This window comes from Salvelinus alpinus, chromosome 15 (genome assembly GCF_045679555.1).
Source record: "Salvelinus alpinus chromosome 15, SLU_Salpinus.1, whole genome shotgun sequence".
NCBI classification, from domain to species: Eukaryota; Metazoa; Chordata; class Actinopteri; order Salmoniformes; family Salmonidae; genus Salvelinus; species Salvelinus alpinus.
In genome coordinates this window covers 39,342,473-39,369,575 of record NC_092100.1, presented here as the reverse complement: position 1 = coordinate 39,369,575, position 27,103 = coordinate 39,342,473, and the positions used below count along the sequence as shown (strand labels likewise).

At 42.4% G+C, this 27,103-nt stretch overlaps 1 protein-coding gene across 4 annotated transcripts; it reads left to right on the top strand.

Moving 5' to 3' along the window:
• LOC139540037 (protein fantom-like) lies at positions 1–23,712 on the top strand. Of its 4 annotated transcripts, none has more exons than XM_071343567.1 (26): positions 1–106; positions 1,004–1,099; positions 1,200–1,344; positions 1,528–1,654; positions 1,894–2,080; positions 2,262–2,367; positions 6,930–7,073; positions 7,316–7,421; positions 7,708–7,854; positions 8,135–8,208; positions 8,325–8,464; positions 8,543–8,649; positions 8,755–8,805; positions 9,646–9,825; positions 10,024–10,141; positions 10,292–10,744; positions 10,864–11,006; positions 12,483–12,852; positions 13,081–13,391; positions 13,593–13,769; positions 17,438–17,603; positions 18,626–18,729; positions 19,578–19,764; positions 20,489–20,573; positions 22,362–22,498; positions 22,713–23,712. In XM_071343567.1, the coding sequence occupies exons 2-26, from the start codon at positions 1,012–1,014 to the stop codon at positions 22,853–22,855; spliced, it is 3,996 nt and encodes a 1,331-aa protein (XP_071199668.1). In that variant the 5' UTR covers positions 1–106; positions 1,004–1,011; the 3' UTR covers positions 22,856–23,712. The 4 variants fall into 4 exon arrangements, with proteins under 4 accessions (XP_071199668.1, XP_071199670.1, XP_071199667.1 ...); XM_071343566.1 differs by lacking the exon at positions 1–106 and adding an exon at positions 481–576; XM_071343568.1 differs by lacking the exons at positions 1–106; positions 1,004–1,099; positions 1,200–1,344 and having other exon boundaries at positions 1,548–1,676.
• Positions 23,713–27,103: the final 3,391 nt, after the last annotated feature.

Sequence of the window (27,103 nt, the reverse complement as noted above, 5' to 3'; positions counted from 1 at the left end):
CTACTCTGAGACGATGTCGCAGCAGCTGGAACCCCATCGCCAGAAACGTGGCGTCACTGAAAAATACTCTCGGCTGCAACTGTGTGATAAAGTCGGTTAAAACAGTGTACAGTAATTTAATATTTTGTATTTGTGAGATTATTTTGATGTGATATGAAAGTCTAGGATCTTTATGTTTCTATAGCCGCATCGCAATTGAGAATCGATTCACGTTTAGATGGAGTATTTGGCTGTTTTGGTCCTTGGACCTTAAGGCTAACAGTAAGCTCCATCTTGGGCAAGATTAAGGCTTGTCAACATGGTAATGAAAAGAGACAGTGTAAAAGACACAGTGCATAGGAACATTTACTGAAATAATGCCTATCAGCATTGCAAAGTAGGTTACTGCACCAAATACCTTTTAGATACTGACTCACTGTACATAATATTATGGAAAGTGTGTATCTTTTCTGACTACTGCTCTTCTCCTGAAACTACGTATCCCATGATTATTTTGAAACGCATGCGCACACGGGGACAGGAAGACGATTGTTTGTTAGCAACAGTCTCTGAGGAGTGAAGTGTTTATGTGAAACGGTAATAAATGTGTAGGAAATGAATAGTTAATTGTAAACATTATGCATGCATGCTTTACTATTGGATAGACAATTTTAAACTGGACGATAGCTAACTTGTTAACTTGCTTTTCCACTCTAAAACGTACGTTAGCTAGTTCATTGAGACTTGGCTTCAGACGAGCCGCTTGTTTTTGTACGTATGTAGACAAACGAACCTAGCTAGCCTATTTGTGAGCTATTTTGACCTAGAAAGAAACATTTAGCTAAGGTAGTAGAACAATAATAAGATGTACGCCTATTCTAGACATTGATAGCAACTAGTTAGTACTAGTTAGTTGCATAGTTTTCATCTGACCTTCCTAGCTAAAACAAGCCACAGGAGGCTGTGTCCTGTTAGTTGTCTTTCATTGATGGATAGCTGTAATGTCTCAACCTTTTGTTTCCAGATTGAACCATGTCAACGTTTGCTGACGAGACCGCAGCAGATGTGCCCGTTAAAGACATCACCCTAAACCTCACTAAGGTTGGAGTGGGATTATCAGGTTATTAATGCCATTACTTGACTTTAGTTTACTTTACTCTACCCTATGGACCATAACAATTGGGACTAAACTGGTGGTAACTTCCTGGTTCTGTTTGCAGAGATGCTGGTAGCCCAGAATGCCCGGGCGAGGCAGGCAATCTTGCGGGTGAGCAGGGAGGAGCTGGAGGACAGGTTCCTACGGCTCCATGAGGAAAACCTGCTCCTCAAACAACACACACACAAACAGGAGGACAAAATCAAGAGGTGGGAACTGCACCTGGATGTATGCACACACACGCAACACACACACATTTAGCTAAGGTTTCAACCTCAATGCATACCCCTACAGTATCAAACCTTAGAGTTAAACAACTCTTCATGTGGATTTCTGACCCTTGCCTCTGCTCCCATTCTATTGAACTTCCAACTTCTCTTGGCTTTTCGCAGGATGGCCACCAAGCTGGTGCGCTTGGTGAAGGACCGTCGACGTGTGGAACAAGTGGCTGCAGGTGGGGTGCGTCCAGGGGGCCGGGACGTGGAGCTGGAGGAGATGATGGAAGAGCTGCAGGAGAAGGTGGACCACTTTGGAAATAAGTGTATGCGTCCAAAATTGCACCCTTATTCCCTATATAGTGCACTAGTTTTTACAAGGTCTCTGGTCAAAAGTAGTGTAGGGAATAGGGTGCCATTTGGGACAGAGCCAGTGTTTTCATGAATGCTTTTATGTGTCATCCTCTGGGATTTCAAATGCGCATCTTGTCGATGTACGTTTTCTTTATTTGCAACCCAAAATCGAGTGTAATTCAATTCTAGGTCCAGGAGCTGCAGATGCAGAATGAGGGCCTGAAGCAGCGCCTGTTGGCCGCCAAACAGCAGCTGCAGACGCAGAGCAAACGGCCCACCCCCTATGGCCATGTCCAATCACGAGTCAATACAGGCCTGCGGAAACTGAGGGAGGACACGTTCAGCCTGGCTCAGCTACCCCCTGCTGCCCCCAGAGGTGACCTTTGACATTTTACTGCAGCTCTTTTATACTCTGACACTGAATCCCAAATGAACTCCTAGTCTTTACTCCCTAGGCGTAGATTGAATAGAAAAGCAATATGGCTTTAGCCTCATTTTCAAATTTAGGAGGGAGTTTTCTATTAGCCTTAACTTTTGTGTCTGTTTGTGTCTCCCAGGCCCTAGAAGTGTGGAGGTAGAGATGAGTGGCAGGGCCCCTCAGGGTCTGCTGCCCAGATACGGACACAGTTTGCTGGACGACGCCAGAGCTGAGATCCGCAACCTGTATGTACTGTTTTTATCAGCTAGCTAGACTGTGGGGGACTGTACTTTTTGCACCATATTAGCAACATCCCCTCCATGATTGCAATGCTCTCTCTCTTTCTCTTTCTCTCTCTATCATCCCCATCTATCTGTCTCTCTTTCACTCAGTCTTTTTCTGTCTCTCTCCATCTCTCTCTCCCCTTCCCTCTCGTTTGTATTTTTTAATTAATTTTATTAATATATTTGATTATATCTATTTAAGTGATAATGCGCAAGAAGCCGGTGTTTGGAGGATTTATTGGCACAGGTGTTGTTAGGGTCGAGACGAAGTCTAGGGCTGGCAAACCATAGCAATATATTCTAAAAACTGGCTTCGGGGGCATTTTCACTTTTACCAACATATTCAAATAATTATTGACATTTTCATAAAAAATGTTATTTTGATGAATTTATTAAAACTATTTCATCCTTCCACAATATATAGTCCCCACACAAATCTAGGGTTGCTACCCAAGCCGGCTAGTCGTTCGTTCTATCGGTTCGGTTGCCAGACCCAGTCGTTCAGTCTTTTTGTTCTGTATCTATGGATACAGTCGTTCGATCTAAATGTTCCATTGCCATACTGGCTGGCAACATTCTTATCCCTTGCTTGCTAGCTAGCCAACTACGGCTAACTTACAGTCACATCAAAAAGTGCAGCCCAAATAACAACAGTAGCTGCATTTGCATTTGTTTAAGCTGTTTTCTAGTGACATTTATTTTGACACATCCATAACAATGAGCTAATGAGGCATGATTTCATTTGGCATAGAAAATGTCAGGACACTGTTGTTCAGAGGAGCTAGCCAACAACACAGCTAACATAATCACTTCAAACTGAAGGTGGAAAGACTGCAAACTAGCTGCACTTAATTTCGTTTGACTTTTTTTCGATTTACATTTCTATGTATATATTACATAAAAATTATGCCAGCTGATTCACGAGTTCAACTGGCTGAGAAACACCGCCTGGCTGTCTCGTCCGGACTCCTGACACGTTCATTACTATGGGACACATGGAGATCAAATTTGAATATTGAAACAATGTTGCAAATTACATGAGAGACAGACAGCAAGGTTTATAGAAATCTCCACTGTTGAAAACTAAATGTTAGTCTCAAAGAAATGTGAGATAATGTCTAGATGCTTTTTATAGTGGAGATCAAGTTTATAAATTGCTTGGCTGGGCTAATGAGACAGTGGATTGCGCAGTCAGATGGAACAGAGTAAATAGGCATTTTAACATCATAGATTTAGCCGGTGGTAACTTGTGGAATAGACACAGACTGGAATGCGGTTTTAACCAATCAGCATTCAGGAATAGACTCACCCGTTGTATAAATTATAATAGAGCCCCACAGTGGTGTCATAAAACCTAGCAGTCAAACAGGACAATGGTCCCAATTGTTTTTCCAACATTTGATAAAAGTCACCTTGTCCTAGAGAGATGTACATGGTTATCAGGGTAAGCCTACATGAAACACAGCCCTTATTTTAAGTGTTTCTAAAATCCCCCATGGGAAAAATGTATGGTGGAAAAACGATTGGAACCATTTCCCTGTTTGACCGCTAGGTTTTATGGGTATTTTGACTCATGCTGTGGTAATCTATACACTGCAGGAGGATCTCCTACAATTTTGCACCAATTTTCTTCATTTTAGGCTCTTACATCCTTCTGGCCACTTTTTATATTCTGCTGTGTTTTGTATTATTTACCCATAATGCTCATTGAATTGACATTCCAAATGACCATTAAATAAAGCTCTGATTGTTTAGTTCTACTATGATTCATTGTGTTGGCCAAAAAAACGTAAGCAAAAAAAACAAACATCCTGCCAAAACTACTATTTTACTTTTCAAAATCCATACAGTCATGAATAATTCTTGCATCATCATTTATCCCATGATGACGTCACTCCGCCCCCCTCCAGCCCTATGAAAGGGACCCCCGGACCATCTAAAAGTAATTCATAGTCTTATCTATCAATCACAAAGCCCAGAAGAAGCAGATTAGCCACCCTGTCCGCAGGCAACACCGCACTAGGGTGTCCCGGCGTCACAGGAGAGGAGGCCGACAGACCCCTGGTAGTGTAGAAATGTTAAAGTCTGCTTAAATAAAAGAGGGCTTTCAACTAAACTGAACAAAAATATAAAGGCAACATGTAAAGTGTTGGTCCCATGTTTATGTGCTGAAATAAAAGATTCCAGACATTTTCCATACGCACAAAAAGCTTATTTCTCTAATTTTGTGCACAAATTTGTATACTTTCCTGTTAGTGAGCATTTCTCCTTTGCCAAGATAATCCATCTACCTGACAGGTGTGGCATATCAATAAGCTGATTAAACAGCATGAGCATTACACAGGTGCACCTGGTACTGGGGACAATAAAAGGCCACTCAATTGTGCAGTTTTGTCACACAACACAATGCCACAGATGTCTCAAGTTTTGTGGGAGCGTGCAATTGGCATGGTGACTGCATGAATGTCCAGCAGAGCTGTTGTCAAAGAATTTAATGTTCATTTCTCTACCATAAGCCGCCTCTATTGTCGTTTTAAAGAATTTGTCAGTACGTCCAACAGGCCTCACAACCGCAGACCATGTGTAACCACGCCAGCTCAGGACCTCCACATCGGGATTTTTCACCTGCCGGATCGTCTGAGACCAGCCACCCAGACAGTTGATGAATCTGTGGGTTTGCACGACCAAAGAATTTCTGCACAAACTGCCAGAAACCATCTCAAGGAAGCTCATCTGCTTGCTCGTCGTCCTCACTAGGGTCTTAACCTGACTGCAGATTGATGCCGTAACTGACTTCAGTGGGAAAATGCTCGCCTTCAATGGCCACTAGCACGCTTCAAAATTGTGCTCTTCACAGATGAATCCCGGTATCAACTGTACCGGGCAGATGGCGTTGTGTAGGCGAGCGGTTTGCTGATGTAAATGTTGTGAACAGACTGCCCCATGGTGGAGGTGGGGTTATGGTTTGGGTAGGCATAAGCTACGGACAACAAACACTTGCATTTTATCGATGGCAATTTGAATGCACAGAGATACCGTGACGAGATCCTGAGGCCCTTTGTCGTGCCATTCATCCGCCGCCATCACCTCATGTTTCAGCATGATAATGCGCGGCCCCATGTGGCAAGGATCTGTACATAATTCCTGGAAGCTGAACATTTCCACGCTGCATGAGGTAAATGGTGGTCACACCAGATACTGACTGGTTTCCTGATGCACGCCGCTCCCTTTTTTTTAAGGTATCTGTGACCAATAGATGCATATCTGTATTCCCAGTCATGTGAAATCCATAGATTAGGGCCAAATGAATTTATTTAAATTGACTGATTTCCTTTTATGAACAGTAACTCAATAAAATCTTTGAAATTGTTGCATGTTGCGTTTTATATTTTTGTTCAGTGTAATACTGTTACGACACTGACTTGTTGTTATTATTAGATGGTTTATAAGAGTTTTAGGAAATAGAGTTAATAATAGACAAGTAGATAATAATAGCCCAATCTGTTAGGGAAATATACAGTTAAAACATTGAATCATTGTATCTGTCCCTAACAAATAAATACATTAAAACAATGTACAGTACCAGTCAAAAGTTTGGACACACCTACTCATTCCAGGGTTTTTCTTTATTTTTACTGTTTTCTACATTGTAGAATAATAGTGAAGACATCAAAAATATGAAGTAACACATATGGAATCATGTTAGTTTGCATGATTCTTGCCATTCTCCTTTGACCTCTCATCAACGAGCTGTTTTTGCCCACAGGACTGCCGCTGATTGGATGTTATATATATTTTTTGTCTTACCATTCTCGATAAACCCTAGATAGACACTGTCGTGCGTGAAAAGCCCAGGAGGCAGGTAACTGCCAAAATAAAGGAAACGCCAACGTAATGTCTTAATAGGGCGTTGGCCACCACGAGCCAGAACCACGTCAATGCACCTTGGCATAGATTCTACATGTGTCTGGAACTCTATCGGAGGAATGCGACACCATTTATCCAAGAGAAATATCATAATTTGGTATTTTGTTATTAGTGGTGGAAAACGCTGTCTCAGGCACAGCTCCAGCATCTCCCATAAGTGTTCAATTGGGTTGAGATCTGGTAACTTCGATGGCCATGGCATATGGTTTACATCGTTTTCATCAAACCATTCAGTGACTACTTGTGACCTGTGGATATGGTCATTGTCATCCTTTGGGTTTATAACCTTGGTAGCCAAAATAATGGCCTGCCCAGCAATTTTATACATAACCCAGAAATGTTATACATAACCCTGAGCATGATGGGATGTTAATTGCTTATTAAACAACTCAGGAACCACACCTGTGTTGGAAGCACCTGCTTTCAATATAGCTCGTCATACCTTATCCCTCATTTACTCAAATGGTTCCATTATTTTGGTAGCTACCTGTATATTTAATATTTTTTACTGTTATTATTGTCATTCTCACTTTGCTTGAGCAACAGTAGCCTTGTCGTTCATTCTAATAAAACTAATCTGAACCTTTGTCTGTCAGTGAGAATGTGATTGAGAGTCAACGGTCTCACATAGAGGAGATGGACAGAGCTGCAGAGCTGCTGAGGGACCAGCTGAGGAGGAAGGAGAGAAAATTTGAGGAGTCGCTCCTTCACCTGCGAGAGCAGCAGACCACTGGGCAGAGGTAGCACACCGTGCAGAAGTAGCTACTCTGCAGAAGTAGCTACTCCTCAATCAACTGCATTTAGCACATAAGTTTCAACTTTTGATTGATTTTGTTTTTGGTGGAGATTCACATCCGCAATAAGTGGTAGTGTTCACGTACCTGTATATCTCCAGTTGTTTTTCAGTAACGGCATACACACACACACACACTATATGGGGAATAGTGATCAAAACCATGCCTCTGTGTTGTGGTGTCTCCAGATCTACTATCAAGGACAACGTGGAGATGATCAGGTTGCAGAAGCAGCTTGTTGAGAAGGGCAACGCGTTCACTGTGCACGAGGGACGATTCCTACAACTCCAAGAGGTAAAATACAACTGCAAGTTCCAGGAGACACTAGTTCATTAGCAATGCTCTAGCAATGTCCAGTGTGGATTATTTGGGAAATGCAGGTGGCATTAGTACTGCACCAGATCGAGGTTTTAAGAAAATATTTGAGCTGGTAGAAATAAATGGGTTTCAGAATATCTTTTGGTCTCCACCGCACATTCTAGTCAATAGTCGACATGGAAACTTCAAATATCTTGTTCTTTCAATCACATACTATTCAAACCCAGTCACCATGGTAATGACCACCGTGTTGTGATTGCAGAGTCAGAGGACCCTGAAGGCCAGTCACGAAGCTGTGATGGCCAAGGTGGATGAGTTAATGGGCCAGCTGAAAGACGAGCGACTGAGGAGTCTGGGCCTGGAGAGCCAACTACAGGCCAACTCGTTCTCAAAGAGAAGGACAGAGGAGGTAACCTTCCGATACATTTGGGGCTGGTTTCCCAGACCCAGATTGAGCCAAGTCCTCAACTAAAAAAAGCACTTTCAATTGAGATTCTCCATTGAGCGTGCTTTATAGTCCTGGACTAAGCTTAATCTGTCTGGGGAAAATGGGCCTTATGGTTTAGTCATTTAGCAGGCTCTCTTATCGAGAGCAATTTGATGAGATTGAAACAATCTCATAACATTGTAGGGAAACCCTTGGCTAAACTCTTTGGCTAATAAACGATCCTCTTTTTAATGAAACACAGTTGCAGGAGCAAATCTTTGACCTGGAGAAGGAGAGGGTGTTGCTGAAGGAGAACTGTGATAAACTGGTGAACAGGTGAGGGATTGGACACCACGTTTGTACGTTGCTTTGCGTGTTGAAATCCTATATTGAAAAACTCTTCTCTGTACGATCATTTTGTGAGTATATGACATATGGTTTTGTGTTCCCAGTGCTTTCGATGTAAGCCAGGATCAGAAATTTAGGACGCGGGAGCAGCAGCTGAAACTACAGATAGCCCAGCTAGAGTTGGCACTGAAGTCGGACCTGACAGACAAAAACGAGATTCTGGACAAGATCAAGGTTGAAAGAGGTAACTGTCGACCAGAACGTTTTGTGTCCATTCAGAAACATTTTACATTGAAATGTTTTAATTGTGTTACTCTTTTAGATATGAACGAAAAATTGAGCCAAGAAAAGGAAGACATTCAGCTTCGGTTCCTGGAACAAAAGCAGCAGTTAGATGAAATAAGGGATCGAATAAAGTTTTACACCAAGGTACAGGAGCCGGTTCTCACTCCATATATAAATGAATGTGTTTTTTAATGTGTGTACCTCGACCAACGTGGTTATAGATGTGCGTTCGTGTTTTTTCTCTTTCAGGAGAGTGAGGTCGATGTGGCAGAGCTCAGTGAGGCACTGATGCTAATCAAGGTAATTGGTCATTTTACCTCAAATCAAATGTATTTAGAAAGCCCTTTTTACATCAGTAGATGTCACAAAGTACTTATACAGAAACACAGCCTAAAACCCCAAACAACAAGCAATGCAGATAGTAGTAGCATGGTGGCTAGGAAAATATCCCTAGAAAGGCAGAAACCTAGGAAGAAACCTAGAGGGGAACCAGGCTCTGAGGGGTGGTCAGTCCTCTTCTGGCTGTGCCGGGTGGCGATTAGAGTACATGGCCATTTAGGCCAGATCGGTCTCTTATCTCTACCTGAAATCATGCTCTAAGGCAGGGCTGCCCAACCCTCTTCCTGGAGATCTACTGTCCTGTAGGTTTTCAGTCCAACCCTAATTTAGCATATCTGATTTAGCTAGTTAAGGTCTTGTTGAGCAGCTAATTAGTAGAATGAGGTGTGTTAAATTAGGGTTGGACTGAAAACCCACACTGAAAACCCTAGGTCTCCAGGAAGAGGGTTGGCCAGCCCTACTGTAAGGTCCACTTTGACCATATGCAGCATCACCATATGTTACTACTCCCATCCACAAGGGGGCACCGTGCATTACAGTTTGCACTGAAATTAACACCTTTCCCGTTTGTCACTAGTTACCACAGCCACAAAGTTATATTGTAAAAATGTATGAAAACAAAAAATAGCTCTTTTGGTTTTAATTTAAGGTTAGTCATAAGGTTAGCAGTGTGGTTAATGTTAGGGATCAGGTTAGGGTTAGGTTTATAATCATTGTAAATTATAGCAATAGGTGGGGTTTAGACAAAATTATGACTTTGTTGCTGTGGTAACTAGTGACAACCATTCTTTCCTCCCTCAGGTGCGTAAGTCCCAGAGGAGTGGTGAGCTGGGCTTCCTGGAGCAGGTGGAGGAGGAGGTGCGTAGCGACACGGAGCACTCCATGAGGGAGCTGCAGGCCACGCATGCTGAGACCATCCATGAGCTGGAGAAGACCAGGAACATGCTCATAGTCCAGCACAAGATCAACAAGGACTACCAGGTACGTGGTTATACACAGCATGAATCACTTGGACTACACTTAGGAAAATAACTAGATATTCCATAACATTTGCAACAAGGACAATTGAATGGTGTCTTACATTACACATACTTTAGAAATGGTCTTAATTCGTAGTATTTCACTTGATAAGGTGACATACCTTTTTTTTTTAAGTTACACCGTATTCTTGTGTCTCAGGCGGAAGTTGAAGCGGTGACACGTAAGATGGATGACTCCAAACTGCAGTACGAACTAAAGTTGGAACGCCTTGCCCAGCTGCTGGACATGAGGGCTGCCAAGATCAAGAAACTAGAGGGTGTGTATTTATTCTGTCACGATTATTGTGTGTTGTGGTGATTTTATTGTTATGTCTAGTTTTGTGGTGTTTGGTCGTGTCTGGTTTTGTCTTTATTGTCATTTTAACTGATTTCCTTGTTGTACTGTACTCTCTCCGTTCACCACGCAGCCCAACTGAAAGACATTGCCTATGGCACCAAATCACACGTTTTCAAACCCGAGGTTACTGACGACGACGTGACCGACGAGTTCGACGAGACCGTACACCTAGAGCGTGGAGAGAACCTTCTGGAAATCCACATCGGCATGGCAACCCTCACCCCAGTCGCCCTGGAGACACTGAGCGACCGCGAGCCCTCCACCTTCTGCACCTACGCCTTCTACGATTTCGAGCTGCAGGCTACACCCGTAGTCAGGGGAGCCAGGCCGGCGTACGGCTTCACGTCGCAGTACGTGGTAAGGGTGGACGACCTATTCCTGCAGTACCTCCACACGGGTTCGGTGACGCTGGAGCTGCAGCTGGCCCGGGGCATGGATTTTACGACAGTGGCTGTGGGGCAGCTCAGGCTGTCGGAGCTCCTGGAGAACGACAGCAAAGCCCATGGGACCGTACAGCTGGTTGGTGAGTGGAGGGGTTTTAATATGGACTTCTTTCTACCAGGGTATGTAACTCAGATTCTCAGGTATCTACTGCATATCCAGTGCCTACAATAACTCTGCTTTCTCTTTTCTGCTCCTCAGGTGTGGCTGGCGAGGTGCAGTCGTTTGGCTCTGTGGAGTACTGGGTGAGGCTGCGGGTGCCCATGGAGCAGGCCATCCGGCTGTACAAGGAGAGAGTGAAAGCCCTGGGCTACCTCAGCTCTGCTTTCAATGCGGAACAGCAGGTAGCTAGTGGACAATGTAACCAAACTAATCTTTCTTGGACAGACTACGTAAAAAATGGTACCATACATGCACTATATGGTCAAAAGTATGTGGACATCCCTTCAAATGACAAGACTGGGCTATTTCAGCCACACCCGTTGCTGACAGGTGTATAAAATCGAGCACACAGCCATGCAATCTCCATAGACAAACATTGGCAGTAGAATGGCCTTACTGAAGAGCTCAGTGACTTTCAACGTGGCACCGTCATAGGATGACACCTTTCCAACAAGTCAGTTCGTCAAATTTCTACCCTGCTAGAGCTGCCCTGGTCAATTGAAAGTGCTGTTATTGTGAAGTGGAAATGTCTAGGCGCTATATCGACTCAGTCGCGAAGTGGTAGACCACACAAGCACACAGAACAGGACCACCGAGGGCTGAAGCGCTTAAAAATCATCTGTACTCGGTTGCAACACTCACTCCCAAGTTCCAAACTGCCTCTGGAAGTAACGTCAGCACAAGATCTGTTCATCGGTATAGCTTCATGAAATGGGTTTCCATGGTCGAGCAGCCGTACATAAGCCTAAGATCACCATGTGCGATGCCAAACGTCGGCTGGAGTGGTGTAAAGCTCACCGCCATTGGACTCTTGTGCAGTGGAAACGCGTTCTCTGGAGTGATGAATCACGCTTCACCATCTGACAGTCCTACGGACTAATCTAGGTTTGGCGGAAGCCAGGAAAATGCTACCTGTCCCAATGCATTGTGGCAACTGTAAAGTTTGGTGGAGAAGGAATAATGGTCTGGGGCTGTTTTTCATGGTTCGGGGCTAGGTCCCTTAGTTCCAGTGAAGGGACATCTTTGCTACAGCATAGAATGACATTCTAGACGATCCTGTGCCTTCCTGTTTCAGCATGACAATGCCCCTGTGCGCAAAGCAAGGTCCATACAGAAATGGTTTGTCAAGATTGGTGTGGAAGAACTTGACTGGCCTGCACAGAGCCTTGACCTCAACCCCATTGAGCCAGGCCTAATCGCCCAACATCAGTGCCTGACCTCACTAATGCTCTTGTGAAAGAATGGAAGCAAGTCCCCGCAGCAATGTTCCAACATCTAGTGGAAAGCCTTCGCGGAAGAGTGGAGGCTGTTATAACAGGAAAAGGGGGACCAACTTAATATTAATGCCCATGATTTTAGAATAAGATGTTCGACGAGTAGGTATCTACATACTTTTGGATGCATCGCATAACGAGCAGCAGTATTTCCGGTGCTTGAACCCAGAACTTAATCTGACCAAATTCTATGAGATTTTAGTTCCGGGTTAAACAAGATTCATAACCATACCACAACACAGAACTAGAAAAATGTAATGTCTACCCTATTTTGGTGGTTCAATGCTGGTGCTTCAATTTCACAAAACTTTTGTTAAAATACTTATTTCCTATTTGGCCCGTAAATCCTTACTAACCCCACTCTGTTTCTCTATAATCCCTCAGGTGTCAACCTCAACCCTAATCCCCCATTCAGTGTCAGCCGACGGAGGCATGAACCTGAATGAGCTCAACGTCACCGTCCGATGCTGCAGCAACCTGACATCCCGCCATGCCCACCCACCCAGCCCCTACGTGGTCTACCAGTTCTATGACTTCCCTGACCACGACACCTGCATCGTGGGCGACTGCAGCGAGCCTCAGTTTGAGGACAACATGTCCTTCCCAGTGGCCATGGAGGCAGAGCTGGACAGCTACCTGAAGGCAGGGGCTCTGCTGCTCTACGTGTTCGATGACCACGATACCCAGAGTGAGATGTACCTGGGCAAGGCCAGGGTGCCCCTCCTGTCTCTGGCCCACGACAAGGCCATCACTGGTTAGTTTGGTAGTTAGTCAGGGTGGTTAGTTAGAGCAACTATACTGGTAATTATTGACTTTGAGTGTGTTTGTATGGATACTTTTATCTGTCTCTTCAAACTGCGTACATTACTTCCATGTTTTGCCTATTTTATTGAATCTTAGTCACACACGTCTCTTTTTGTTTGAGTGGGACCAGTTGGGCCACTCCAACCATCGACATGCCCTCTGTGTGTCCACATCTCAGGTACATTTGAGCTGACTGACCCGTCCGGCCTCCCCAGTGGCCATATTGATGTGACGCTGAAGTGGAAGTTCACCTACCTGCCTCCTCCTGGCTCTACCATGACAGTTGAGCAGGCCAAGTTTGTACCCAAAGAGAGACCAGTGAAGCTAACAACACGAAAGGTAGAGGAGAAGAAGGTGGAAGTGGAGGAAAAGGGGGAAGAGGAGGAGGAGGAGAGGGAGGGGAAGAAAGAGGAGTTGAGGATGATGGTGAAGGAAGAGAAAAGTGCCAAAGCTCTTCTTCCTCTTCCTACTACTTCCACTGCATCTGAGGTAAGTACAGGTACTATGAGGGTAATGTTAGCTTGGTCTGGGATGGTTTGATGGATTTTGAGGTGGCTTCCAGTACAGAAATAGTATTTACTACAATGTACCTTTTGAAAGGCAATTTGATGGGAAAGGATTGCAGTATGTTTCAGTTACCTTTTGGTTCTTGATTTGTCATGAAATTGTGTTTGATTCTTGTCTCCCGAGATACCGTTACCAAAACCTAGACTACGGACCTTGGTGAAAGAAAAAGCGGCAAGCAAAAAAGTCTCATTCGTGGATGTCACAGCACCCGAAAATCAAGAAGCTGAAAATGTTTCATGTCCCTCTATTTTGCCTGGAACAGAGAAAAGGGAAGTCTCAAAGTTACCGCCCCTAACAAAGGTACTTTATGTCTCTGTCTCTGAGTTATATGTTATATTAAACATACCTTTTCTGGGGTTTGGTGTAGAGGTCGACCGATTATGATTTTTCAACGCCGATACCGATTATTGGAGGACCAAAAAAGCCGATACCGATTAATCGGCAGATTTTTTTTAAATTTACAAAAAATAAGAAAACAAATGTATTTGTAATAATGACAATTACAACAATACTGAATGAACACTTATTTTAACTTAATATAATACATCAATAAAATCAATTTAGCCTCAAATAAATAATGAAACATGTTCAATTTTGTTTAAATAATGCAAAAACAAAGTGTTGGAGAAGAAAGTAAAAGTGCAATATGTGCCATGTAAGAAAGCTAATGTTTAAGTTCCTTGCTCAGAACATGAGAGCATATGAAAGCTGGTGGTTCCTTTTAACATGAGTCTTCAATATTCCCAGGTAAGAAGTTTTAGGTTGTAGTTATTATAGGACTATTTCTCTCTATACGATTTGTATTTCATATACCTTTGACTATTGGATGTTCTTATAGGCACTTTAGTATTGCCAGTGTAACAGTATAGCTTCCATTCCTCTCTTCGCCGCTACCTGGGCTCGAACCAGGAACACATCGACAACAGCCACCCTCGAAGCAGCGTTACCCATGCAGAGCAAGGGGAACAACTACTCCAAGTCTCAGAGCGAGTGACATTTGAAATGCTATTAGCGCGCACCCCGCTAACTGGCTAGCCATTTCACATCGGTTACACCAGCCTAATCTCGGGAGTTGATAGGCTTGAAGTCATAAACAGCGCAATAGCTGCTGGCAAACGCATGAAAGTGCTGTTTGAATGAGCTTACAAGCCTGCTGCTGCCCACCACCGCTCAGTCAGACTGTTCTATCAAATCATAGACTTAATTATAACATAATAACACACAGAAATACGAGCCGTAGGTCATTAATATGGTCGAAGTCGCTCTGGATAAGAGCGTCTGCTAAATGACTTAAATGTAAATGTAAATGAATCCGGAAACTATCATCTCAAAAACAAAACATTTATTCTTTCAGTGAAATACGGAACCGTTCCGTATTTTATCTAACGGGTGGCATCCATAAGTCTAAATATTCCTGTTACATTGCACAACCTTCAATGTTATGTCATAATTGCGTAAAATTCTGGCAAATTAGTTCGCAATGAGCCAGGCGGCCCAAACTGTTGCATATACCCTGACTCTGCGTGCAATGAACGCAAGAGAAGTGACACAATTTTACCTGGTTAATATTGCCTGCTAACCTGGATTTCTTTTAGCTAAATATGCAGGTTTAAAATATATACTTCTGTGTATTGATTTTAAGAAAGGCATTGATGTTTATGGTTAGGTACACGTTGGAGCAACGACAGTCCTTTTTCGCGAATGTGCACTGCATCGATTATATGCAACGCAGGACACGCTAGATAAACTAGTAATATCATCAACCATGTGTAGTTTTAACTAGTGATTATTATTGATTGATTGATAGTTTTTTATAAGATAAGTTTAATGCTAGCTAGCAACTTACCTTGGCTTCTTACTGCATTCGCGTAACAGGCGGGCTCCTCGTGAGGCAGGTGGTTAGAGCATTGGACTAGTTAACCGTGAGGTTGCAAGATTGAATCCCTGAGCTGACAAGGTAAAAATATGTCGTTCTACCCCTGAACAAGGCAGTTAACCCACCGTTCCTAGGCCGTCCTTGAAAATAAGAATGTGTTCTTAACTGACTTGCCTAGTTAAATAAAGGTATAAATAAATAAATCGGCAAAATCGGCGTCCAAAATTACCGATTTCCGATTGTTATGAAAACTTGAAATCGGTCCTAATTAATCGGCCACTCCGATTAATCGGTCGACCTCTAGTTTGGTGACTATGGGGTTATTTTGCTTCATGTTATAGTTGTAATTTTAGCTTGTGTGTGTGTATATACAGTTGAAGTCGTAAGTTTACATACACCTTAGCCAAATACATTTAAACTCAGTTTTTCACAATTCCTGACATTTAATCCTAGTAAAAATGACTTGTTTTATGTCAGTTAGGATCACCACTTTATTTTAAGAATGTGAAATGTCAGAGTAATAGTAGAGAGAATTATTTATTTCAGCTTTTATTTCTTTCATCACATTCCCAGTGGGTCAGAAGTTTACATACACTCAATTAGTATTTGGTAGCATTGCCTTTTTTTGGGTAGCCTTCCACAAGCTTCCCACAATAAGTTGGGTGAATTTTGTCCCATTCCTCCTGACAGAGCTGGTGTAACTGAGTCAGGTTTGTAGGCCTCCTTGCTCGCACACGCTTTTTCAGTTCTGCCCACAAATTTTCTATAGGATTGAGGTCAGGGCTTTGTGATGGCCACTCCAATACCTTGACTTTGTTGCCCTTAAGCCATTTTGCCACAACTTTGGAAGTATGCTTGGGGTCATTGTCCATTTGGAAGACCCATTTGCGACCAAGCTTTAACTTCCTGACTGATGTCTTGAGATGTAGCTTCAATATATCCACATAATTTTCCTACCTCATGATGCCATCTATTTTGTGAAGTGCACCAGTCCCTCCTGCAGCAAAGCACCCCCACAACATGATGCTGCCACCCCCGTGCTTCACGGTTGGGATGGTGTTCTTCGACTTGCAAGCCTCTCCCTTTTTCCTCCAAACATAACGATGGTCGTTAAGCCAAACAGTTCTATTTTTGATTCATTTAGACCAGAGGACATTTCTCCAAAAAGTACAATCTTTGTCCCCATGTGCAGTTGCAAACCGTAGTCTGGCTTTTTATGGCGGTTTTGGAGCAGCGGCTTCTTCCTTGCTGAGCGGCCTTTCAGGTTATGTCGATATAGGACTTGTTTTACTGTGGATATAGATACTTTTGTACCTGTTTCCTCCAGCATCTTCACAAGGTCCTTTGCTGTTGTTCTGGGATTGATTTGCACTTTTCACACCAAAGTACGTTCATCTCTAGGAGACAGAACGCGTCTCCCCCTTCCACGGTTGCATGGTCCCATGGTGTTTATACTTGAGTACTATTGTTTGTACAGATGAACGTAGTACCTTCAGGCGTTTGGAAATTACTCCCAAGGATGAACCAGACTTGTGGAGGTCTTCAATTTTTTTTATGAGGTCTTGGCTGTTTTTATTTGATTTTCCCATGATGTCAAGCAAAGAGGCACTGAGTTTGAATGTAGGCCTTGAAATACATCCACAGGTACACCTCCAATTGACTCAGTCTAATTGACATAATTTATCAGAAGCTTCTAAAGCCATGACCTAATTTTCTGGAATTTTCCAAGCTGTTTAAAGGCACAGTCAACTTAGTGTATGTAAACTTCTGACCCACTGAAATTGTGATACAGTGAATTATAAGTGAAGTAATCTGTCTGTAAACAATTGTTGGAAAAATTACTTGTGTCATGCACAAAGTAGATGTCCTAACCAAATTGCCAAAACTGTAGTTTGTTAACAATACATTTGTGGAGTGGTTAAAAAACGAGTTTTAATGACTCCAACCTAAGGGTATGTAAACTTCCGACTTCAGCTGTACACTGGACCTGTAATGAGGCAATTCAATGTGATGATTAAGCTTTATTTAGAGTTACTATCTACTGTGAGATTATGCAAGGGATGCATGCATAGAACGGTGATGTGCTCCACAGGTGGTCACAGGGTCAGAGGTAGCACCAGAGCCTCCTCAGAGCACCACAGAGGAAGAGGATGATGAGGAAGAGTCTCACTTCTCTGAGGGACAAGTGATCGTAGCCAGCTCTCAGTCTACCTCAGACGAATCAGACATTTCCGAGGAGGTTCTCGAACAGATGGAAGGTAAGCACCTCACTGACATCAACAACCAGTTTCCTTGGTCCAATGATAATGCTAATAATTTGTATCAAGGTCCTATCGGAATTGGGAAGGATATGTTTGTTTTCCCTGCTCTCCCTGTCTTGTGTTTTGGAGTGCAGCTGCTGTACTCTGTTTAGATTTGCAACCAGTTTTTCTACTTCTTGCATCAATCTGAATCATTTTCCAGCAAGGCCTAATTTACAAACAAAACCCAAACCTGTACTGTAACTCTCTTAAGTATGACTTTAGTGTACAGTACCTACTTTTTAGTCTGAGTTAGGATAGGGTTAGGGCTGCAGGTCAGCTCTGGCTCTTCAGCCTTAATAGCCAAATGTACATTTACATTTTAGTCATTTAGCAGACGCTCTTATCCAGTCCATGCATTTTTGTCCTGGTCCCCTGTGGGAATCGAACCCGCAACCCTGCCGTTGCAAGCGTCGTGCTCTACCAACTGAGCCCCACGGGACCAAATCCCCTATGGATCCTTAGGAAAGAAATACTTACTATTGTATTCTCTTTCAAGTGCAAACAGTCCATGCTATTGTTTGTTGACATGTTTCTTCACCAGAAAACCCATAAATATTTGAGTTCTGCTGCCAATAGTCTTCAGGCTGGGGATAGCTGAGCCCATCAATGTTAATGCTGACCTTGAGTAGTACGGGAGAGACCCCCCCCCCCCCCCCCCTTCAGTGTTCAGCAGTGGTACATATCACTCAGCCTGCATCAATGAAACTTGCTGTCAACACGTCAACGCCAATAAGAATAGGTGATGTCATGTCAACTGTTATCATTCTCCCCAGTTTCTTTCAAAACACGCATGCAGTGTACACACGCACACGCTCACAGCAACACTTATGAATCCTCTCCTACTCTATTGCTCAGTATAACCCCCCCTTGCTTCCTTCTGCAACACATCAAGCCTGAAATGCTCTTCTTGGTTATGACTGAATCTTTTTTTCTCCTTCTCTCCCCCTCTCTTTATCCCTCTATCCCCCCTCCCCCAGACTTGGAGGAGGCCCCTGTGGCAGAGGACGAGGAACAGAGTGAATCTATCCTCTCAGACAGTGATGACTGCATTGTTCCTGGCCAGTCCTCAATGGGACGGAAGGTGGGTGAACCAGGGATAGAGGATAGAACCCAGCCTGTTTGCCTTGTACTCTCAGAGTCCATAGAGGATAGGCGTACAGTACAGTTGGATAGAAAGTACTGCATCAAGGTTATTGGGCTTGTTGTGTTTATATCAGGGGAATTTAACAGCAGCATCCAAGTAAAAGTTTTACCCAACAAGTCTAGTTATTTGTATTGCTTATGTTGCCAACCCCCATTGTTTGGACAAACCACTAGTACTGTAAGTATATTTACTGTGCCAAGGTTTTCTATTGATCATCTTTAACCAGTTTGTCAGATGGGATTATTGATTCTTTATTGAAAGCACAAAACACAAGCATTCATTCATCATTAATGGTGTGGATTTGAACGGTACGGATATGATATCCAGTTCAATATTAGCTGCATTATTATTGTTGATGGATAGAAAAAAAGATTGTTCTGCAAGTGAGTTACTTACATATTCCTCTCACATCTGCTAAGGATGTTATTTTAAAGTAAATGTACAATTGACTTAGCTATTTTAGATGACTCATTATTTTAGTAGTTTATATTTCAGTACAATTATGTCTGACCCATCCAAACATATTAGGAGGTATAAGAAATTATCTCCAGTAATTGACTATCTGGAATTCTTCAGTCATTACTGCCCTGGTAGGTTAAGATTCTACTGTGTGTTCCTATAGACCCCTCAGCCTAGTAAATGGGATCCACAGCATGAATATTAGCCAATAGACTTTCCAAAATCCCACCGCGTGTAAAGCCTAAATGATGATCCACCCTTGTTTATTTCAGTGGCGTTATGTCACCGAGTCTTATTACGTGACAGCGTCCTGTTTGTCTCTGCAGCCTTCTGAGCGCGTGCGTGTGGAGATCGTGTCTCTGAGCCTGAGGCCTGAGTCGCGGGCAGCAGCAGATGGTAGTGTGGTCAGGTTGTTTGTAGAGTACTCCCTGTTGGACATGCCCTCTGAAGAGACGCCACTGTCCCTGCCCAAACCCTCACCGGGTAAGACCAGCCACTACAACTACAGCAATGGTAAGGGATACCAGAGAGCGCTTACACACACTAATACACTCACAAATGCTGAACACACACACACACACACCACAGGAGGTTGGTGGCACCTTAATTGGGGAGGACGGATTTGTGGTAATGAGTGGAGCGGAATGGGTGGATTGGTATTAAAAACCATGTGTTTGATGCCGTTCCAGACATTATTATGAATCCCTGTCAGGAGAAACAAGGCATGGCTTACTGGAAACCATGTGTTTGATGCCGTTCCAGACATTATTATGAATCACTGTCAGGAGAAACAGGGCATGGCTTACTGGAAACCATGTGTTTGATGCCGTTCCATTAGCTCCGTTCCAGACATTATTATGAGTCGTCCTCCCCTCAGCAGCCTCCACTGACACACACACACATATACTCTCTCAAACACACACACACACACATATACATACATACATACATACATACATACATACATACATACATACATACATACATACATACATACATACATACATACATACATACATACATACATACATACACAAACAAATACTCATACAATGTACACTGTCAGTCTTACTGAGCCCTTACCAGTGTAGGATTTCAGCTACAGATTAAGTAGCTAAAGAGAAACTGACAGGCTTGATGGAGCAACTCTGAAATGTTTCCTCCATTGAGTCTGTATGTGTGTGTACTTGGAGTGTCAGATGTGATTCAGTAAGCCATGCCTTGTTTCTCCTGACAGTGATTCATGTGGACATGAAGAACAACAAGTCCAGACGGGAGATTCTAAGGGGGGTACTAGAGGGACGCAACCCCCAAATGGAAAGGTAAGAAAAAGGTTGTTAAAACTTCTTATGGCTGGGGGCAGTATTGAGTAGCTTGGATGAATAAGGTGCCCAGAGTAAACTGCCTGCTACTCAGGCCCAGAAGCTAAGATATGCATATTATTAGTAGATTTGGATAGAAAACACTCTGAAGTTTCTAAAACTGTTTGAATGATGTCTGTGAGTATAACAGAACTCATATGGCAGGCAAAAACCTGAGAAGAAATCCAACCAGAAAGTGGGAAATCTGAGGTTTGTAGGTTTGCCTATCCAATAAACAGTGTCTATGGGGTCATATTGCACTTCCTAATGCTTCCACTAGATGTCAACAGTCTTTAGAACCTTGTTTGATGCTTCTACTGTGAAGAATGAGGGAATAAGAGATGATTGAGTCAGGTGTCTGGCAGAGTGCCACGAGCTCACTCAGGCGCGCCCCTGTGAGAGTTAGCTGCGTTCCATCGCATTTCTACAAACAAAGGAATTCTCCGGTTGAAACATTATTGAAGATTTATGTTAAAAACATCCTAAAGATTGATTCTATACATCGTTTGACATGTTTCTACGAACTGTAATGGAATATTTTGACTTTTCGTCTGGCCATCAATTTGGATTTTGGAACTAAACGCGCGAACAAAAAGGAGGTATTTGGACATAAATTATGGACGTTATCAAACAAAACAAACATTTATTGTGGAACTGGGATTCCTGGGAGTGCAATCTGATGAAGATCATCAAAGGTAAGTGAATATTTATAATGCTATTTCTGACTTCTGTTGACTCCACAACATGGCGGGTATCTGTATGGCTTGTTTTGGTCTCTGAGCGCTGTACTCAGATTATTGCATTGTGTGCTTTTTCCATAAAGCTTTTTTGAAATCTGACACAGCGGTTGCATTAAGTTAAGGAGAAGTTTATCTAAAGTTCCATGTGTAATACTTGTATCTTTTATCAATGTTTATTATGAGTATTTCTGTAAATTGATGTGGCTCTCTGCAAAATCACCAGATGTTTGAGGCAAAACATTACTGAACATAACGCGCCAATGTAAACTAAGATATAAATATGAACTTTATCGATCAAAACATACATGTATTGTGTAACATGAAGTCCTATGAGTGTCATCTGATGATCATCAAAGGTTAGTGATTCATTTTATCTCTATTTCTGCTTTTTGTGACTCCTCTCTTTGGCTGGAAAAATGGCTGTGTTTTTCTGTGACTAGGTACTGACCTAACATAATCAGATGGTGTGCTTTCGTAGTAAAGCCTTTTTGAAATCGGACACTGTGGTGGGATTAACAACAAGTTTATCTTTAAAATGGTGTAAAATACTTGTATGTTTGAGGAATTTTAATTATGAGATTTCTGTTTGAATTTGGCGCCCTGCACTTTCACTGGCTGTTGTCAAGTCGATCCCGTTAACGGGATCTCAGCCATAAGAAGTTTTTAAGAGTGTATGTGTGTTTGTACATGCATGCGCATGCATGCTGGTAGTAAAAAAGGAGGCGTAGCTGGGATTTCCCTTTAACATTACGCAACATTACTGTCAGCTAGAAAATAGCCTAAATGATTAGACCAGATAGTGATGAGTTATGTGCTTCTCTATGGTGTCGCTGGTCATGGAAGGCAAGAAGATGAGGACAGGACTGTTCTAGACTGAACGGTTCTAGAAATGACAGTCTGTAGATCTAGAAATGTACACACCGTTCTAGAGATTACATATTAACCTTGCCTGACCACTAACCTGCTGTGATTGGTCCTGTCTGACCTCTGGTGTGTTGTGATTGGCCAGTATCAGGTTCACGGTGGTGAGCGAGCCACCGGAGGAGGAGGAGCAGGAGAAAGAGTGTGAAGATGTAGGCGTGGCCTTCTTCAGGATCCCTGACATCATGGAGCAACAGCAAGACGTGATTGAGACCAGCCTGAACAGTGAGTATTGTGTATGCATATTGTGTAGAAAACTGTGTCTTTATGTCAACTTGTGCAACAGGAAGTAAAACATTTGTGTGTTTTCTCACCCCCAACCCTCTCTTTTTATGTGTGCATCTCTCTCTATCACTCTATCTCTCTCGCGCCTTCTATTTTACTTTTACTTCCTCTCCCTCTCCACTCCCCCCCTTTGTCTCTCTTTCTGAGTGTGTAGTTGTGGATGTGCAGGACAGCAGTGTGGTGGTGGGCAGTCTGTGTGTGTCTGTAGAGGGACTGGAGGCACTACAGTCTATCATGGAGGACGCAGACCATGACTACACGCCCCTCTCCTCACTGGAACTAAAGGCAGAGGGTTAACTCGCAACGAACATTTTACTAGTGTGAACGACTTGGGTGTTTAGCCTTGCACGCCACAAGACTGCGTTAGCTCACTGGGCTAAAGCCTAGGCATTAGCTAGCACAAGTCTTCTGGTCTCAGACAAGGTTACTCATCACATAAAAATGGTTCACCAAATCACAGCTGTAACACTAGAAATCAGTGGAGGCTGGTGGGCGGCGCTATAGGAGGACGGGCTCATTATAATGGATGGGATGGAACGGAGTCAAACTTGTGGTTTCCATATATTTGATTTCATTCAATTCCAGCATCTACAGTGAGCCTGTCCTCCTATAGCTCCTCCCACCAGCCGACTGCTAGAAATACATTTTACTGCTGTTTACACAAGCATTCATCACTTCATTTATTTATTCCGGGAGCTACAAGAAGTAAAACTTGGAATGTGTAATGGCTAATATGGTCTATGGACACACTTTTCTATGTTCTGATACTGTTATGTATGCAAATTAGTCATTTGCAAATGATACTGTATTTAGGTCATGTATTTTATTTATATATTTTTATAGTTGAAAGGGATTATTTTATGAGGCAGTATGGCACTCCATGTTAATGGCGTGATGTGTGAAATTGTGTTAGTAAAAAAATTGTGTATTTATACTGCCTTGTGACATTGGCTCTGGTTATAATTGGATAATTAATTGGATAATTAGCACATTAGCACGAACCAGGAGTAATGTACGGACTGTGAAAATGTGTACCTCAAAAATATATTTTATATCTGAAATGAGGGTGTTCAGTAGAGTTATAGAATGTCCAAAGCATTGAGAAATATCTTATTTTTACCTGTGTTAGAATAATAAAGAGTTTAGTTTCTACATGTCCTTATTTTGTTGTATTGATTCCTGTCCTTCATTTGTTTAGTTTTAATGATTGCCAGAACAACCTCTATTTGCAAACATCATTTTGGCATGTAAAGTATTTAGCAGGATTTAATATTGCAGGGTTCACTGGCTCTGATAACATTTGCTCAATTTCCTGTGACATATTAAATATCTGCCCCAGAGGTCAAGGCAATTGAGTGTCCACTGATTTGTGTGTTATGAAGCCCTTTGAAAAGAGGATCATAGTCCTATAAGCAAAATCCTAACCTTCTGCTCAATGCTTGTAGTTGTAAGCGAATTAAGTGTTGATTACACCATAGAAGAATGGTATCCAAAACCAGAAAGGTATTTTGTGGTTATGAAAGGGATGTTGACTTACACTACAGTACCATCTAGTGCTGATTTGATGCATCTCATCTGAGACTATATTTTAAAAAGTAATAATATGCATCCACTGTGTAGAAAATGCAATCAATGATTGTCCTTTCCCATGCCACTAATTGCATATGTATCTAATCTAGGGGGCAGTGCTGTGTGCAGTGGCATGTTTTTCAACAAGGAGTTGCCAAAGAAATAAGATGCTATTTTTAAACAATTTAGGTTAAATTGGAGGCAATGCTGTGCAACAAAAGAAACATATCTCTACAAGAGGATTCATAGTTTTTTTTGTTTTTTTACATTGTACCATTTCAATCTGCCTAGCTGCATGTTGTTACAACATAGTTGTTACAATGTGTTGACTGTGCACGTGGTGGTAGTTGCTACAAAGTAACACCCAATCTGCTTTATTGGGCAGAAGAATTGGGAAAATAAATCAGTTATAAAGCTGCATAAAAACATGGTCTCTTTTTTGCTTTCTTGAGTAAGGCAGCTCCAAAATGCAGCTGTTTTAACCCAGCTCAGTGCTTTCTGTGGTGGCAAGGCAGCCAGCAGGTCAGTAGGGGTTGGTCATGTTCTCTGGTTGCGCCGTCATTGGCTCAGTGTTCTGTCACTCATGGGGACACTACATCACAGCCAAATCCAAGGGTAGAGCCCGAAAATTCAAGCCCCTTGGGTGCTGCCATAGAGTTATATTAGAAGTGCCCATCCAAGAAGGCTCAAGGTCATTGGCCACAGATAACATGTCAAATCACGTTATATCTACAGTAGCTTTGATTGGACTGATCATGTCAACGTCATAAATCAAATCGACAATCTACTGGCAAATCCTTTGTAATCCTTGTCGTACGAAGATAAATAATGAAGAGAAATTATAGATAAAACGTATCGGTGCTCATTGCCCATTGGACATAAACATTACACAAGTTGGAATACGCACATTCAACAATGAGTGGTTTGGAAGGAATCAGTGGCTAACTGCAAGCGTTGCAAAGAAATCACTAGCCTGCTATTCAGTGGAGTGGGTGTGTGGTCCGAAGTCTGGGTTTAAGGGTCTGTTTCCAAGCTTAAAATGATAAACATTCAACATTCACAATGCTGTCAATCCAAAACCATGCTGCTGCGCTCAAAACTCAGAACTGGGAAATCTGACTTCAATGAGTTCAAGACAACTGGGAACTCTGAAAAAAATGAGCTCCGACTGGGAAAATTGTCTTGAACGGTCATCCAACTCGGGAATTGCAAGTCAGGAACTCGGGCCTCTTTCTTTTTATTTAATTTTTTTATTAACAAATATTAACAAACAAAATAGGAATATTTACATGCAAACAAGCATACATACAAACTATTTACATTGCCAGAAATCCTAAACAAACACCATAATCATTAATAATACGGCAGGCAGCCTAGTGGTTAGAGTGTTGGACTAGTAACTGAAAGGCTGCAAGATCGAATCCCCGAGCTGACAACATAAAAATCTGTAGTTTTGAACGAAGCAGTTATCCCACTGTTCCTGGGCCGTCATTGAAAATAAGAATTTGTTCTTAATAACTGACTTGCCTAGTTAAATAAAGGTAAAAGAAAAAATACAAGTTGAATAGCCTTTTTGTTTTTCATTTTAGTTCAAGTAGTGCTATATTGTTTAAATTCATTTAGGTTAGGTTTTGAATTAAACCATTTGCATTTGTTAATATGAAATGTACCTAATACCTCCGACCTGACGATCACTGACGTCATCACGATTCGACCTTGTTCTTTTCCGAGTTCACAGTTGTCATGAAAGCACCATAAATCCAGAGAATGCCAGACTTATGACAAAGTTTGGTGACAAAATGTGTCCACGAAGGTCCGCCGCGCCACCTTCCTGTTCAAGTGAGCACAGCACAAAAAGGTGAGTCCAAAAATGCATTGTATGAAGCTGCATAAATTATGTAATATGCCAGGGAGATACAGTTGAAGTCGGAAGTTTACATACACTTAGGTTGGAGTCATTAAAACTCGTTTTCCAACCACTCCACAAATGTATTGTTAACAAACTATAGTTTTGGCAAGTCGGTTAGGACATATACTTTGTGCATGACACAAGTAATTTTTCCAACAATTGTTTACAGACAGAATATTTCACTTATAATTCAATGGGTCAGAAGTTTACATACACTAAGTTGACTGTGCCTTTAAACAGCTAGGAAAATTCCAGAAAATGATGTCAGAAGCTTCTGATAGGCTAATTGATATAATTTGAGTCAATTGGAGGTGTGTACCTGTGGATGTATTTCAAGGCCTACCTTCAAACTCAGTGCCTCTTTGCTTGACATCATGGGAAAATCAAAAGAAATCAGCCAAGACCTCAGAAAAAAGTCTGATTCATCCATGGGAGCAATTTCCAATTGCCTGAAGGTACCACGTTCATCTGTACAAACAATAGTACGCAAGTATAAACACCATGGGACCACGCAGCCGTCATACCGTTTAGGAAGGAGACGCGTTCTGTCTCCTAGAGATGAACATACTTTGGTGTGAAAAGTGCAAATCAATCCCAGAACAACAGCAAAGCACCTTGTGAAGATGCTGGAGGAAACGGGTACAAAAGTATCTATATCCACAGTAAAACGAGTTCTATATCGACATAACCTGAAAGGCCGCTCAGCAAGGAAGAAGCCGCTGCTCCAAAACCGCCATAAAAAGCCAGACTACGGTTTGCAACTGCACTTGGGGACAAATATCATACTTTTTGGAGAAATGTCTTCTGGTCTGACGAATCAAAAATATAACTGTTTGGCCATAATGACCATCGTTATGTTTGAAGGAAAAAGGGGGAGGCTTGCAAGCCGAAGAACACCATCCCAACCGTGAAGCACGGGGGTGGCAGCATCATGTTGTGGGGGTGCTTTGCTGCAGGAGGTACTGGTGCACTTCACAAAATAGATGGCATTATGAGGTAGGAAAATTATGTGGATATATTGAAGCAACATCTCAAGACATCAGTCAGGAAGTTAAAGCTTGGTTGCA

Coding starts and splice junctions, on each gene's coding strand:
- LOC139540037 (XM_071343567.1), top strand. CDS start 1,012: ATGTCAACGTTTGCTGACGAGACCGCAGCAGATGTGCCCGTTAAAGAC. Junction 1,655..1,893: donor TGGAAGAGCTGCAGGAGAAG/GTGGACCACTTT, acceptor ATTCAATTCTAG/GTCCAGGAGCTGCAGATGCA. Junction 2,368..6,929: donor AGAGCTGAGATCCGCAACCT/GTATGTACTGTT, acceptor TTTGTCTGTCAG/TGAGAATGTGATTGAGAGTC.